The following is a 16,403-nucleotide window of genomic DNA, read 5'->3' as shown; positions in this document are numbered from 1 at the left end:
AAATGCTGCCTAATGAATTCTAGAAATTCTAGATATGAAAGAGAAGTTGCTAAATGTTTTACAGGACATCATTACAAAGTGGGAACAACTTGTCTTCTGAGAATTTAAAGTTGCACTTACATGTATGCACACTATGATGAGGTAAATTACATGATGTGATGTCATAGGAGGAAGTGGCACTAATAGTACTGCAATATTAATGACATGATTGCAACCTCTGTGCTTGCAGGAGGCATGCCCCATTCCATGAGTGCAAAGACAGAATGTGCAAAGTGCGGAACAGCTCAGATGACACAACATGCTGTACAAATAATGACATGCATTTTGTGTGCCGTGTCTTGTATTGGTATTTCCCAGTGTCAGATGTAGATAACAGGGGGAGTGTTTGATTCTAAAGCACACTTGTGAAAAAAAGCAGAGAATAACAAAAACAGCAAGGAGATGCTCTCATTGATGTAGTTGTCAAGGGAGAATGGTTGAATTTATGATTTAGTATTCAGATTCGCTGGAAAACCGATATGGAGTATTCTCACTTGTCATAGAATTCAATGTGAAAGCAATATTTTGTCTTTGAAGAAGAATCTGCTTTGAGCCAAGTGCCTTGGTAGGACAGATTTCTAGACATGTCTGACTTTGATGTAATGGGCATGTCCAGTATGTGCAACGGGTGCAAGAATGCATACTTACAAGAAGCATGGTACCACACGTGATGTGATTTATTCTGTGGAGGTATGTAAATGCATGTAGAAACTGTAATGTCGTCAGAGACACACAACTTGAAAAGGCAGCACAAAGGTGCTAACGCTCAGCGGTCGACGCCGATTTCTTCCCTCGCCCCGCCTCCCGCAGGTGGATGTCGAGCTAGCTAAGCAGAGCGCCGAGAAGCCAGATGATGACGAAGTGCTGCGGCGCAAGCTGTGGCTTCGCATCGCCAAGCATGTCGTCTCCGAGCAGAACGACATCAAGAAGGCCATGGCCGTCCTTCAGGAGTGCCCCCTCCTCAAGATCGAGGACATCCTTCCGTTCTTCCCAGACTTCGTCACGATCGACCATTTCAAGGTGAGGCCACTTGCTGTCTTCTCAAAAGGGTGGTGAGTTAGCTCAGTCGGTAGCGTGTCTGCCTCATGATCCTGAGGACCCCGGTTCAATTCCCCAGTCCCACTGGGCAATGTTGTGTGTTATCATACCGTCTCCTCTAGTAAGAGGCAAAAAGCACTTTGTCCCTCGGATAGGACACAAAAAGGAGGTCCTGTGTGTAGGAGAGCCACAACTCATGCACGTAATAGATCCCACTTCATTTATTCATCGCAAAGAGCAGGGTGTTTAACCCGGTGAAGTGGTCCTGCCTTACATCCAACTGGACCCCATGGAAAACCAGCTATTGCAGCTGAATATTGGCTATCTAGCCATCTTCTCAGAAGGAAATGAAACAAATAAACAAACATTTAAAGTGGTTTTTGGTTTTTAGATTTATCTTCGTCATAGGTTTTAATAGCCATGTAGCATTTGTGCTCGCATGTATGGGCACTGTGGTATACGGGATTAGACTCTCGACTTTTAAATGGATTCCCAAGTCCGAGTCCTACCTAGTGCGTCTTGGTCAAGATGTTTTTACACACAATGTCCCTCTCAACCCAGGATGCGAAACTGGATACTTGGCTGTAGATCCTGTCCGCTATAATGCTGTTGATCAATGATCATTGTATACTAATACATTAAAAAGTAACAGAAAAAAAAGGAAGAATGCAACATCCAGCTTCTTTTAAAGTCTGCATTTTGAGAACCAGGTGGCCTGTTCAAAACAGCCACGTCTATCAACATTTTTCCCCATAGAATTCTATAGGTGCCTGTGTACACTTAGCCATTAGATTATTTGCAATATTCTGTTACGATTAAGAAAGCTTGTTCAAAAGAAGCTACATATATCAATTTTTTTTTAATCCTTTCCTTGAATTCTTAGGTGGCCATGCACACCTTGCCTAACTTGTTACAGTAGTGTATTGGGATTTGGTTGATTACCTCCAAAACATTGCATACTGTAAATTAGGTCAAAGTACTCAAGTGAAACAATTTGACAATCCCACACACAATCATGGTGCTACAGTAGGGACCAGGAGGGTCACATTATCTCTAGTCATTGATAGATGACTAGAGATATAGATAAAAGTGCAGTAAGGGTTGAAGGTCACACACACAGCACAAGACATCAGTATTTATTAGGCTTATCCTACTCATGTTTGGAAATTTCCTTCTTTGATATGTGATCTATCTTGTTTTCATGACAGTAATGCCATAATTCTTTCTGACATGTATTTGATCTTTTTTTTCTGTCATGAATCTAATGCTTAATGTGTGAGAGTTTGCTAAACATTTCCAGTCACGTTTTCCAACATATGCCATAAGTTTGTTAAAAAAAAAAAAAAAAATGCTGAATGGGAGACTGTTGTTCCTTATGCCAACTATTGTTGAGCTCCTTTATGATTGGACTGTTGGCCTTTTCCGTGGGGCATGAGCACAAAGTTAAAACTGTGAGTGTAGTGTTCAGTCTATTTTTTCCTTCTCTTTTTTTTTTCTTACATTTACATGTTTGCTTTGGTGTAGGCTAGACATGCACTAGACATACAATGCATTGTTCCAGTAAATGAGTGTTTTACATTCCAGTGGGTTTAAACACAAAGAAGAGAAGCGTCTTCAATAATTGAAGCCACACACCAATTAAAGGGTGTTATGCACTGTGTATCTGCCCCCTTCAAGGGCCTCATTCATGAGAAAGATTAGTATTCAAACTTCCTCTTACTCAACAAAGTGCAGAAAATTAAGATTGTAACTGGGGGGGGGGGGGGGAATTAAGCATTCATATGAGTCCACTGCGACATTGCAGCATATAAAAACAAGGGAATTAGCCGATGGCACAGCTGTAAAATCCCAACATTCAGTTTAAAAGTTCACAACATTCTGTTCTAATGTTCTTGATACATGGCTCCAAACATTGAAATGTGTTATATTTGCCTTTGATTGTCTGCCCCTCCCTCTTCCCCCACCCCTCCATAGGCACAGTGAGCTTTTATCTCCCCCACCCCCTCCCAACATGCAATCCTGAAGCCCACCATCCCTGCTGTCTTAGCTGCTAATCTTCTTAAGGGCAGTCATTTTGAATATTAAATCTTCCTCTTTGGATGTTTGTGAGAGGGTTACCCTTCAAACCTCAATATCACCTTAAATGAGAATGGTGTTAGCCCAAATTCACATGGCACTATGAAGTCAATACCAGAGCCAGAAAACCAGAATCCTATCCCCACCCCCATCCCCTCCCTTCCTTGGATTCATGTCACAGATGTGTCCTTGTCTTGTTTCAATGAATAGCTGTTTTTTATGTTCGTATGACATGATCACGTCTTGTGTACATGACACCCATTATCTTAAACGATTGACACTTAATTTTGCTTTGTCTTCACAGTTCACATTCTGCTTGATTGACAATGAATAAAATATTATTTTCCTGACCTCCTCCACACATCCCTGCGTCATATATACAAAGAATCACCTTGTGCTATTGTATGCTATTCATGTTCGTTGTGTTTGCTTCCCACACACTTCAGTGTAAATTGTTCATGTGAGTTGTGCTTTTAGGACTGCGCTTCTCAACGTCTTCTAACCCAAGGCCCATTTTGGCTCCTGCAAAGTTTTGGGAGGCCCAGTTACATGAGTACAGTGTAGACTGAATCCAAGTCTTTTTTATTTTTATTTTGGGAAGACATTGCAGTCCACTTGCAAGAGTTTCATGGCCCACTGGTTGAAAAGCATTGCTTTGGGAAATCCACTTGTTTTGTCAGTGGCTTCTGCATATACAACAGTTTTTTATCTTTTTATTTTGATATTTGCTCATCATTGTTAGTGTTTCTTAAAGTGGGTTTCAACAGATTAAAAAATCCCTTTCTTTAAAGCCCTTGGCTGTTCAGGTCTAAAAGTCTGTTTTCATAGTAGAGTGTTCAAAAGTATCCAAGTTGCTGAATAGACCAGTTTGCATTTAGGCTTTGGTTCAAATTGACTCCAAGTTTTAAACCATAGAGACAAAACAGTTGTATAGCTAGATATCACCGCTTGTGTAATCCAGCTGGCTTTTATGTTAACAAGCTCCCTTGACTGTTAAGAATGTTCTTCACTGCAATGCAAAGTAACCGTTCAGTTGCTTGCTTTCCAGGACGTTGCACATTACAACTCTGTGTCTCATTGAATTATTTTTTGGCTTCACCACAAGGTGTTGCCGGAGGCATTATGTTTTTGCTGTGGCAGATCCAGGCGGGGGTGCACCGGGCACGCACCCCTTTTATTTTTTGTTAAAACAAAAGAAATAATAAGAAAAATTGGGGTGGGGTGCATGCACCCCCCCCCCCCTTAATTTTCTGGATCTGCCCCTGTTTTAGGTTGTCCATCCTTACGTCTGTAATCCATTTTTTGGACAGTAAAAGATACAAAATGTTGGAGGAAGCTGTGCTTATCAACTTTTGGGTGCATATGCTCAAGGTCAAAGTTCAAATGTCGAGGTAAAAAAAAATCACAAGATTTCACTGACTTTCCCATATTTCTACAATGTCAGAAGGTATTTTCTTGAAACTTAATGTATACTTGTATTACCAGGTGAAGATTCACTATAGAAAGTTTTGGGCCATGGAGTCAAAAGGTCAAATGAAAATGCTAAGATTTAAATTTTTCCCTCCATATTTCTGAAAAGGCATAGGTTATCTTCATGAAAGTTAGGACATATGCATATACTGCCTATCAAAGATCTTCTAGCGGAGTTTGGGGTTATTGGGTCAAAGATCAAATGTCAGGTGAAATTGCTAAAATTCTGTTGTTTAATGCTGAAATTACACTTTTTCTCCATACCTTTGAAATTACTCAGTGCTTACACTTACTTAAACTGGGTATATACCTGTACATGCATACTACGCATGATTCTGTAAGGAATGGGCTGTGGGGTCAAAGGTTATCAAAGTGATAATGTTAAAATGTCACTATTTTTTCTCATGTTTTGAAAATAGCACAAAGTATTGCAGTTATATTCATACATTACCAATTATTGGTTATTTTAAAGAACATGTGAGCCATGGGGTCAAAAGTCAAGTGAAATTGCTCAAATTCCCAAATTCTTGGTCTTTGAAACAATTTAGCCATCAAAATCAAATCTGGTTCAATGAATGTATGTAAACACTCATCATATTTGAGGTTGTGTCACCACAAGCTTTCATACATGTCATTTCAGTGTTACCAATCATGGGAAATGCTCGTCTCACACTGTCAAGATGTACAACTTTTTTAACCTATGGGAGATTGATGCGACATGGCAGAGGCATACCAGTTGCCATAGCGACATGTCTGATTTTCATTTGACCTATACAGTATCTGGTTATGCCCAGAATGTAACTTTGAAATGGCTTATTTACAGCTAATAGTGAAATTCATGGAGGATTGTGTTTTCCTCTCAGACTGGGATATTTTAGTTTTTCATTTGTGTGAGATTTTGTGCTGATTCAGTGAATTTTAGCAGTGCCATCTGTGTACAAATAGTGAAATGTCATGAGTGCGATGGTACAAGATTTTGCACAAGGTGAAAGATAGAGGCACTCTATTGAACGAGGCGAAATGAGTTGAGTAGTGGATCTCATATACAACATCTCGGATTTCAACAGGTATGGTCCACACAGATCATTGAATTTAGCACAGAAATGGCAACCATTTTCCTTGAAAGGCGACTGAGTAACACAGTCATAGTCAGCCGTGTAGACATATATGCGAAATCGATGGGTGGAAGAATTTTACAAAAGTGAGTGAGAAAATATGCACTTGTAAGTGCACTTGTAATTGTTGAGTGCGCATGGCGATTGTTTGTTTATTGTGACATCAGAACCATGCAATGGCATGAATAATTCGGGTCACTTGTGAATTTAACATGGGAGTCAATAGAAATTGATTGCACCAGCCATGCAATGTCCATTTATGCTTGCAAAAGAATTGCACGACTGACAGAAACAGCATGTGATGGTACTTTTATCTGTATGTCACACGGTGGGCAATCAACCAGGCGGATGGCTACATTCTTTTTAGGTGTTATATAAATATCATGTAAGATGTGTAGGGAGATTTAGAGGTGCAAATGTAATACTGCCAAGATGATTTTAATACACCTGCAGCACAATTTCCCCAGGACATGATTAAACAAAATAATAACCATCTCCTTGTAGTAACAGCTCTTCAACCAGTTGAAGACAAGTCCCGAGTATACTCTGGCAAGTGCCTATGGGAAATGCATGTTGTAACGAAATTAGCCCATTCTCAATGGGTTAAAGGTCTCCCAACCTTAGTGCCTGTCATATCTTTATACAGACAATATAACTCTATACACTCTTCCCACTTTTCCATGTGTTATGTGTGTGTGTGTGTGCATGTTCATGTGTGTGTGTGTGTGTGTGTGTGTGTGTGTGTGTGTGTGTGTGTGTGCAGGCAGGGGTGGGTTCTACGTGTGTAGAGGGGTTTCACATGCAGGAGACAGGGTTGAGGGATTGGTGGTTAGGGTAGATGAAGGGGCATGGATAGTTCAGTTGGTAGATACAGCAAGTACACATGTGTGTTAAATGTTTCTGTTTTGCATGAGAAAATCAGATATAAGTAGGTTAGGGTTATAAGTCAGAAAAAATACAGAATTTGTTTGATCATTTGAAATATGATTTATGGGATTTTAGTTTATTGCAGGCTATGGTGTCATGCTGTCTCGTCATGTGTGTATTTTGTGCAATTAATCAGATGATAATGAGTTTGGTCAAGATGATCAAAGTAATATCTTATTGCAAGACTTAGGTCTAGTTTTGTATTGTGTGACTGTTGCATACATATTTCTAGGTTTTTGTTGAAGTCTCTTTGAATTAATCTGCATAACATCACTGTTTGTTTCTTTGTTTTCATTTTATTGTGAGTACAAGCAATGATGACATAAAACAAAAATTGAATAAGGAATATCATTTTTAAAAAGTGTGTCTGTGTGTATGTCCTATCCACAGGATGCTATTTGCAGCTCCCTTGCAGACTACAACCAGCACATTGAGGCCCTGAAGGCGGACATGGAGGATGCGTCAGAGAGCGCCAAAGCCCTGCGTGCCGATATCCAGGAAACCAGAAACAAGTAAGCCGCCAACCTTGACCTTTTCCATTCACCCATTTTATTTTTCTCTGTTTTTTTGTTGGTGGAACTGATTAGCATTGGAAGACCTTGGGCTGGTAGCTGATGGATGGGGAGATAATTTTTTTTAAAATGGAAGCGACGGTCTTCTGTTATGCGGTGGAGCAGAATGAACCTTTATGATGTGGATGATCGGATGAATGGATTAATGATTTGTCAACATTCCACATCTAATGTAAGGCAAGTACTCTCGAGTACAACTGCAGAACACACCATTTGCACCTTTCTGTCTGTCTCTCATCATAAAATGATGAAGGATGTGTTGAATTGGATACTGTATATAGTTGTGATGTTTGTCAAAACTGCTCAGGGAAGCAGAGTGGGGTTGAAAGATGGTACCAGTATTACCTCATCGCTGGGATGACAAGACTGTGTATCCCAAATTTTGGTGTAAATCACTCCTTTTATTAAAAGTGATTATGAGAAGATAAGTAGAGTGATGTTCTGTCCAAATCCTTGCTGTCTTACCCCCTCCCCCCCTCCAAAAAAAAAAAAAAATGAAGCCACCATGGCATGTCAAAGGAAAGGTGTTCCCATTTGTTACAGTGCTTAGCTGCCATATTATTTCTTCACTCTCCTGAAATATGACATTTTAGAGAAAAGAGGTTTTGCAATACATTGGTTTATAAATAGATCAGTCATGTAAGAAGATGCACGGAATTTACAATTGTATGACCAATGATTAGTTCCAAGCCATGCCCATTTCTCAGTCACAATGTGATTTCATCCATCAAAATCTTCCTGGGGTAAAAGCTAGAGAAAGACTTGATGGACCTGGTAAGAAGTCATGAAATCTGCACCAAATAAGAAAAGGAGACTTACACAATTTGCCAAATTGAGAGAAAAAAATGTCAACTTCCAGAATATGTTACTTATATAGACATATTTGATAATTCTTCAACAGGAATAGTGGTATATGAGCAAAATAGGGCTCAAGCCAAATATTTTGTATTTGACCCCATTCAAGATGCAGCACCAAAGCACAGAATTGTCATTTCTGGGGGTCGATGTTATGAAAGAGAGTTTGGTTTGGTTTGGTTTGGTTTGGTTTGGTTTGGTTTGGTTTGGTTTGGTTTGGTTTGGTTTGGTTTGGTTTGGTTTGGTTTGATTTGATTTGATTTGTGTACTGCATTTCTTTACAAGTATATCAATGCTCAGCATTTTCATTAGCATCGTACAAATATGGCATTACAGCGTGATATGACTATTTTCAACAATTTTCCTTTAGCTGTATTTCTGTCATTCGCAATCTTCCGACAGACAAATCAAGTGTGAATATTCACATTTTCAATTCATGGAATATCACCCCCTCACCTTCTGCTCACCCCCCGTCTTAAACACACAGGTACGGCATAGTCAGTGGACAGCAGAAGTGTGCTTCCTGCAATTTCCCATTACTCACGCGGTCTTTCTACCTCTTTCCCTGTGAGCACATGTTCCATGCCGACTGTCTCATCACTGAGGTAAAATGCTGATCTTAAAGGGGAACTCCAGTCCATAATGTCATAACTTCCTTACTTTTCATCTGCTTTCAGTCAAATTTTTACAATTGAACTCGTAAGATTTTACTCTTTTTTATCAGACTGCTGTATACGCCATATATTTTGCAAGTCTAAATTTTCGCGAATCGGGAATTCCCGACGATTTCGCGAGTGGTTAAATTCGCGATTGTGGAGTCTTGTACTGAATGGAGAAATGTACATGCGTATGTCACATCCACATCGGCATCAGACTCAATATTTCGCGTGTCTTTAATTTCGCGAATAGCGCCCGACTTGCTAAATTCGCGAAATAAAAGCCTCGCGTAATATTCGGCGTATACAGTAACTTATGCTTGGACTAAATTTCCCCCTTTAAATCTTGCCTGTAATGACTGTTTCATGTGCATATACTGTACTTATACTATACTTGTACTATACTATGCAAAAACATATACATATACATAGACATATGCATATGGATATACTTGAACTTCAGTATTGTTATCAACAAGTAGGTTGTAACTTGTATTGTAACTTGTCTCTGTGCAAACAACAAAAGAGAAACATGTCTGGAATTCAGAGTTGGATTTCTCTTTGTGTTCAGAAACAATCGGTTGTTATTAAAAAAGCAACAGCCAGAGCTAGACAAAAGACCCCGTCGGCACAGATTTGCTCTAAACTTGGTGGGTGTTGACACACATTGTTGCTTCACTGGAGTCCTACAGTTGCATAGAAAAGATACCCTCCTTTGTCAGAATGTGGCTGTAAATGTTTGCACTTGGGAGACAGGTCTGGTTTGGTTAATTTCTGTGGTACATAATAATCTCCGTGACATTTGAACGGATCTCCCCCCCCCCCCCCCATACCAATCTGCATTGCAGTTCAACCCTAATGTAACCAGGTCAGGCTATTTAGGTAGATGATAGAGCTGGAGAGGGCCTCCCAGGCCCCCTCCCCCTTCAGATCTCGGCCGTCAACTGCACAATCACGACAAATGTTGACACACACATGGCCTGTGAAGTAGTCTACAAAAATATGAAGTTGATTGTTAATGCTAAATTATGTTATTTATGCATAAAACCAGACTATGTGCTCTAAATCACTAAATAAAGCTCCAAACAGGCACATTTTTGTATAGATATTCTTTCTAGTGTCCTTCGCAAATGTAAGGGAAAAAAAATGCGTCTTCAAAAAAAAATCTTATGTATTTTATTGTTTTTCAGAATTTCTTATGTATTTCTATGTTTTTTTACTTTTTGTTTTTCATTATTTTTTGATGAAATTTGTCTGCAACATTATTGCAAGCAAGAAAATATGTTATTGATTGATTTTAATCTATAAACCCAAAAAATAATCATGCTTTCATGAAATTTGACTGTGAGCACGATTTGCGTTGAAATAGTACGTGAATTCACATTTTTGAGCATTTTTCAGTCCGACATGCATGTACATATTTATGTGTAACTTCGGAACTGCGTGCTCAGGGGTTGCAAATTTGGTGTCAAAAGATGTGGGAGACTTGAAAGAAACCCCCCACCCCCACCCCACCCCCCTGGCCTTGTTAGGGTCAATAAAGGGGTATAAAGGAAATCAATTGTGTTATTTGATGGTCTGTATGTTTACCACCAATTGCAAAGCCTTGTGGACTGGCCTACTTCCGGGGCTCATATCCCACCGTTGGAGCCAGCATATGTGCATGTGTTACTTCTTTGAAAGGCATGTGACAATGATAATCTGGTGCATTACTATAATAGTGGAGATGGGGGGTAATAGATGTTTCACTCTGTATATGGTACCAAATATGATGATAGGTTCATGTATGGCATCGGTAGCACGGCACTGTAACTAATATGACAAGAAGCTAAGGAACTCAAAGCACCAAGACTTTTTCATTGACTGAGCCACAATGCCACATAACTGAAATAGGTTGTGCATTTGTTTTTTGTTTTGTTTTTGTTTTTGTTCTTTGTTTAATAATGATAATAATTGTCAGTTCTTAGAACGCATAATACCATAAGATTACAAAATTAATGAAAACAAAATCAATCACATATTTCTCTATTCAAACATGTGATCAACAATTATCAAAAAGGTGAGTTTTTAACACAGATTTGAATTTATCAAAATCTGTAATGCATCTAACACTGAGAGGGAGATTATTTCTGGTCAAATGGTGGAGATAATTACGTAGGGCAACTGTGTTGGTCACATGAAGTAACTGTAATATTTCTGTCCAAATGATTGGCAGCTCTGATGAACAGGGATGACAGCCTTAAAGCAAAAACCTGGATTTAGGCCCTGGTAGTATCAAAGTTCAGGCCCTTTCTTGTACAAAGTAGATTCATTTTATAGATGTATTTCAGGCACTCTTTTTCATTCTAACTGGCATTCCTGTGATAAAGCTCACAAGCATCTTTTTCCATAGGTCCAAGGAATGATCAAGGCTGCCTTACAATTATGTACACAGATACAAGAAATTCTGTACTCACTGAACGCTGGAATAAGCTGTTAAATGCATGGAATATAGTCATTTGATTCGCCCTTTCCCAAACCTAGATGGCTAAGTTTGGTACACTGAAGGTTATACAGTCCAACCTCTCCTATCCGGACATGTTGGGACCGGCGCTAATCCGGATAAGGGATTTGGCTGTATATGGGAGACTCAATGTTTAATACACGCAGCTGCCAAAGAATGATCGCCTGTACCGTGTCCTGATGTAATTTTTGAAAAGTTTTCTGTCCATGTTCTGACAGTGATTTGGGGGTAGTGAATGTCTGAATGCATGTTATTTAGATGGAAGTTAGATATAAAATGTATGTTAATTATGTTGAGAATAATATGTAATGTAATTCATGTCAGTTTGTGTAGGGATTTTGTTTTGGTTTGAAATCCCCTTTTCCCCATAATTATTACATTAAAAAAAAAAAAGAAATCACGCCAAGTTCGCATCCAGATAATAGAGAGATCCGGATAAAGGGCGGCCGGATAGGAGATGTTTGACTGTATCTTCACCCTCTTTGTTGCAAGCTGATGCATTGTATGGTTTGTTTTTGTGTTTGGTTACAGTATTTGCTCTTTGTCATAGTGCCAAAGGGTGACCCAGTCAGAAGTACTATGAATTGTACACAGGCAAAGAACTATGGAGAACTAGGCGTATCAGGGCGGCAATTACCCCCCCCCCCCCCCCCCCCCCGGCTAAATACTGGTTAGTGGTAAAGTTAGAGTAAAGATTAGGGTTAGGGTTAGGTTTACGGTTAGGAGTTAGGGTTAGGGTTAGGATTAGGTTCAGGATTAGGATTAGGGCCAGGGGAAGGGTCTGGGGTAATTGCCCTAGACCCGAACCAGGAGATAGTATCTAGTAGATTCGACTGGTATAAAAAGGGATAACATGGAATATTTTGAAGTCTTGAACAATGGACCCTGATCTCTCTCTCTCCTCACTAGGTCCAGCCTCATTTGATTCCGGCAAAGAGGATACGAATGAGTGAGATCCAATCTCAGCTCAGTGCCCTACAGTCACAGCGCCCTCAGACTTCAACAGCCTCTGCCGAGGGCACCACAAAAAGGGAGGAGATGGACCGGCTGCGCAACGAGCTAGATGACATCGTTGCAGCAGAGTGCGTCTACTGCGGCGACATCATGATAGGGTGAGTTCACCCTGCAATGGGCTCAGCGGTAGAAGGACGCAATGACAGCGTTCTTGGTTTGTCTTGAAAAAGGTTTTTTGGTCTTAGGCTGCATATATTTGACTTGAGAGAGAGAATTACATTCCAAAACACCTTTCGAACAGCATTTATGAATGTGGTTTCAAACGAGATTCTCAGGGTACTGCATTTATTTAGCAATCATATAATCATGACACTAAAGTCGTCACTGCGCAGCTACTTTGCACCGTTTGTCCCTGGAAGTAGAGGTCAACCGATGCACACACTTTTGTAACTGACAGCGTTTACAGCATACTGGAAGTTGACCGTGGCAGCTCAGAGAAACGCGTTTCGAAATGGCATTGCATTTATCTACCCACAGAAGGCAGTCCTGGTCTCAAACACGTTTCAAATCGCCCTTTGAATGTCGTTTCAAATTGGTGTTTCTAAACATGTTTGAAAACATAGTTGCAGTTATCTATCGCCCAAAAATGCCTCAAACACGCGTTTAGGATCGTAATTATGCCTCAGAAAATTTTTAGATAAACGCACCCTTAATGAGCTCTTGAACTGATGCAGAAGGTGGACAAATCTACAGCCTTCATTGAATCGTGCCACACTTTAACTCTGCCTTTCGGACCAGTCGGGAGTGTACCTTGTAGATTTCTGTGCCCAAATGAGTGAATTCTTGCATCGAGTTTGCATTTTAATAGCAACTGATTGACGAATTGCCCTTCATCGACATAAATAAGCACTGATTATTCAGTGTTCAGTACAGTGGACTCCCGTTATAACTAAGTCCTCAGGACCAGCAGTTTTCTTTCGTTATATCAAAATTTCGTTACAGCCGAATTGATAAACAATACCAAACATAGAGCTGATAATGTTGTGGCCTGAATTTTTACTTCATTGTAACCGGAATTTCGTTATAACCGTGTTTGTTATAACGGGAATGCACTGTAGTAGCCATGACAAAAAAATAAAAATCACAGGCATACATGCTTAGGTTGGTGACATGATACTGAATAATCCGTGCTTGTTTACATAGATGGAAGGGCAATTTTTCAATCAGTAGCAATATATTTTTGTGTGTTTGCTTATTTGTTTGTTTGGTAGAGTGAGACTAATGCTGGCCCATTAGTTGGAAATGGTTATGTTTGGCCCCAATACGCATTTTAGTTCCCAACCATGTCATTTTCCTTTTGCGTGAATAGAGTTCTTGCTGCACCCCTACCCACCTCCAAGATTATTATTATTTTTTTTTTTTTTAAGGAAAGAAATCTTGGCTATGGGCCTGGGTGCATTTGTTAAGCTTATATAAAGTCTGTTTGGGGAGGCAAGGGGAATTTTATGATTACACTGCATATTATGTTTCCATTTAAAAACTGCCAAAGATAAATTTGTCGTTTTTTTCTTTTTGAAAACAAACAAACAAACAAACAGATACAATCAATGCAATAGATCATCTTCTTGGTACAAAGTTCTTCATTTTGTTCCTTTGTTTTGATTAGGAATTTTAACATTTTTTTTTGTGAGGAGCAAAAATTTGATAATGAAGGTACTAAAGCAAAGAAGGTTCACTTAGACCTTCTCTTTTATCTACATCCCATAGAAAGATAGACAAACAGATAAGTTATTTTATGTATGAATATATATAATCATATACTTTTTATAGTAATTATAAGTATAATATATTTGATTGATAGGATAATAGATAAAATGATCATTTGTTTATTTGTATCACTCAGTCATTATTTGTTTCCCTGTTTTTCCCCCTTTTTTTTCCCTCCAGATCCATTGATAAGCCCTTCATTGATAGGGATCAGTATGAAGCAGTTATGAAGAGCTGGGAGTAGATCTAGAAACTGATTTGGAAATTGAAGAAAGCTTGTTACAGCAGCAACACCAAAAGGGACCAGAGGGAAGAACTGAAATCTAAGGAAGACGTGGAACTGATAGTAAAGGTCTGAACACCATGCATCAATGGTGGTGGCATAAAGGAAAGAATTCAAAACAACAGCTTGGATTTCTCTGCGCTGAGTGTGCCTCGTATGCTAACTACATGTTGTGACAAAGGGTCCTCCACTTGAATGATGCAGAAGAATGCCCCTTGCTTGGCAGGCCATGTGTGTGTTCATTGCTTTGTTCAACTTGCAGAATGGCAAGAGCTTAAAGCATGACATTAATTTCAAGTTGCAGAATGTATCTGTCATTCCAACGCATTCAGAGTGGATTCATATGATTAAAAATTGCTTGAAAGCACACTTTGATGTTACACTATATCATACACAATTGATCAAGGCACAATTATGTCATAGATGAGAGATTTTCATGTGGGAGATTTCAATGTCATACAGCCGCCTCTGTAATCAGCTGTGTGAAGAAATACAGTGTGAATCGACGTTTCGAGAATGACCTTGAACAAGAAATGTGTGTAAAGAAAAGCTCCCAGGGTGTAGAACAATGACACGGTAAAACTTCAGAAATCGAGCAAAACATCATGGTAAAATGATTTAATGAGAGATTATGATGCTAGTGACGTGCATGAGAGCAGTCTCACAATTGTTGTTATGTAGCTCTGTAAGTCACTAAATTGAGATGTAAGTGACAGCATTCGTGCAAAATTTCCAGAATCTCTATTTTTCCTTTCAGAGAAGAAAGGGGGAAAAACTAAGACATGAAAGAGAATTATCAAGCCAGAATGAACACATGATGTTAACCCTTACTATAGGTTCATCAATTGGCAAGCAAGCCAGAGCGTGTTCTTTACTGATTGGCAAAGTATCTGGAAACTGATTGTTAATGAGTAGAAATTAACAAATCCCCCCTGATCCATGTCGTGTCACCTTGGCATTTTTTGTTGGACTTTGGACATTGGACTTTGTTATACCTGAGTGGGCTGACAATAACACAACTACGCTTGGATGAATTCCCGAATTCTGCTGATGAAAGACCTGAGCATGTGAAAGCTATGTGCCTGGGCACGGAAGGGTTAAACGTGATAAAAGTACAGTACAGGCAGCTCTGATTCATATTCTCTTTGAGTTCTGTTCCAGCTGTATACTGTAAAACATGATATATTCGCGGCATGAATTTTTTGCGAATTGGAGGCGACGGCATTTTTGCGGCATGAAATTTTCGCGAACTGCCACTGGCATTCAGTGCCTATTGTGCAGACAAGAACTTTCGCGTGCATTTTAATTTCGCGAATCTTGGCGCTCGCGAAATTCGCGAAATTAAAATGCACGCGAAAATTCCTCGTTTTACAGTAACTGACACCTAGCTAAAGATGAGCAACACCAGAACAAAGTAAAGAACAAGTTTTCAGAGAGAGAGAATAGATGGAAGCTTCAAACAAACTTCTGTGCTCTCAGCAGAGTACTTGGCATAAGGATGGCTGCCACAAATGCGTATGTACAATATTTTCGTAACTTAATTTGCTGTTGCATAGAAGTATATTTACACTATGGACTCTTGTACATGTACTTCCCTGAATATTGCCATATAATATGGGCTTTTCAGTACACGTATTTCACTGGGTATTTATGTGCATGTATGTATTTGTTTTGTTTTTGTCTCCAGTTCCTGTTTTCGGTATCACAATATCTGTGCAATGTCTTTGTCATTGTTTTTTTTTTTTAATGACAACTAAGGAGTACAACTATCAAATATGAATAATTCTTCAATGCACATAAAAATGAGAACATTTTGCCTTTAAAGGGATCATATAGTTTTGGTTGAGACCTAATTTCAGGTTTCTTTTTTTTTTGTGAGATAATGAGAAACTTCTTATGAAACATGAAAGAGCATGCAATTCTATGAGGAATTCAACGTTTATTTAATGAAAATTGGCTTTGAAATGGCTGACATATCCAAAAAAGAGCGATTCTAATAGTGTAGGACCCACACTTTATTATGATCGCTTTGTTTTACTTTGTTTTTGGATGTTTCAGTCATTCCAAACCTGATTTTCATCAAATAAACTTTGAATTCCTCTTAAAATGGTATGCTCTGTACTATATCGTAAGTGTTTTCGTGGTATC

General features: G+C 39.2%; 1 protein-coding gene across 1 annotated transcript in view; it reads left to right on the top strand.

The window, feature by feature from the left end:
- Positions 1-16,077, top strand: part of LOC139711975 (vacuolar protein sorting-associated protein 18 homolog) — a 37,875-nt gene extending 21,798 nt beyond the window's left edge. Inside the window, exons 21-25 of the mRNA XM_071623820.1 lie at positions 850-1,059; positions 7,056-7,177; positions 8,580-8,697; positions 12,161-12,363; positions 14,153-16,077. Coding sequence (XP_071479921.1) covers positions 850-1,059; positions 7,056-7,177; positions 8,580-8,697; positions 12,161-12,363; positions 14,153-14,216 — 717 coding nt within the window. The 3' untranslated portion in view covers positions 14,217-16,077. The remainder of the gene's footprint in view (positions 1-849; positions 1,060-7,055; positions 7,178-8,579; positions 8,698-12,160; positions 12,364-14,152) is intronic.
- The last annotated feature ends 326 nt before the right edge of the window (positions 16,078-16,403 follow it).

The sequence above is a fragment of the Diadema antillarum genome, unplaced genomic scaffold (assembly GCF_040938485.1).
Source record: "Diadema antillarum isolate AM-2024a unplaced genomic scaffold, OU_Dant_1.0 seq00001741_RagTag, whole genome shotgun sequence".
NCBI lineage: Eukaryota > Metazoa > Echinodermata > Echinoidea > Diadematoida > Diadematidae > Diadema > Diadema antillarum.
This window is presented reverse-complemented; position numbering and strand designations above follow the sequence as displayed.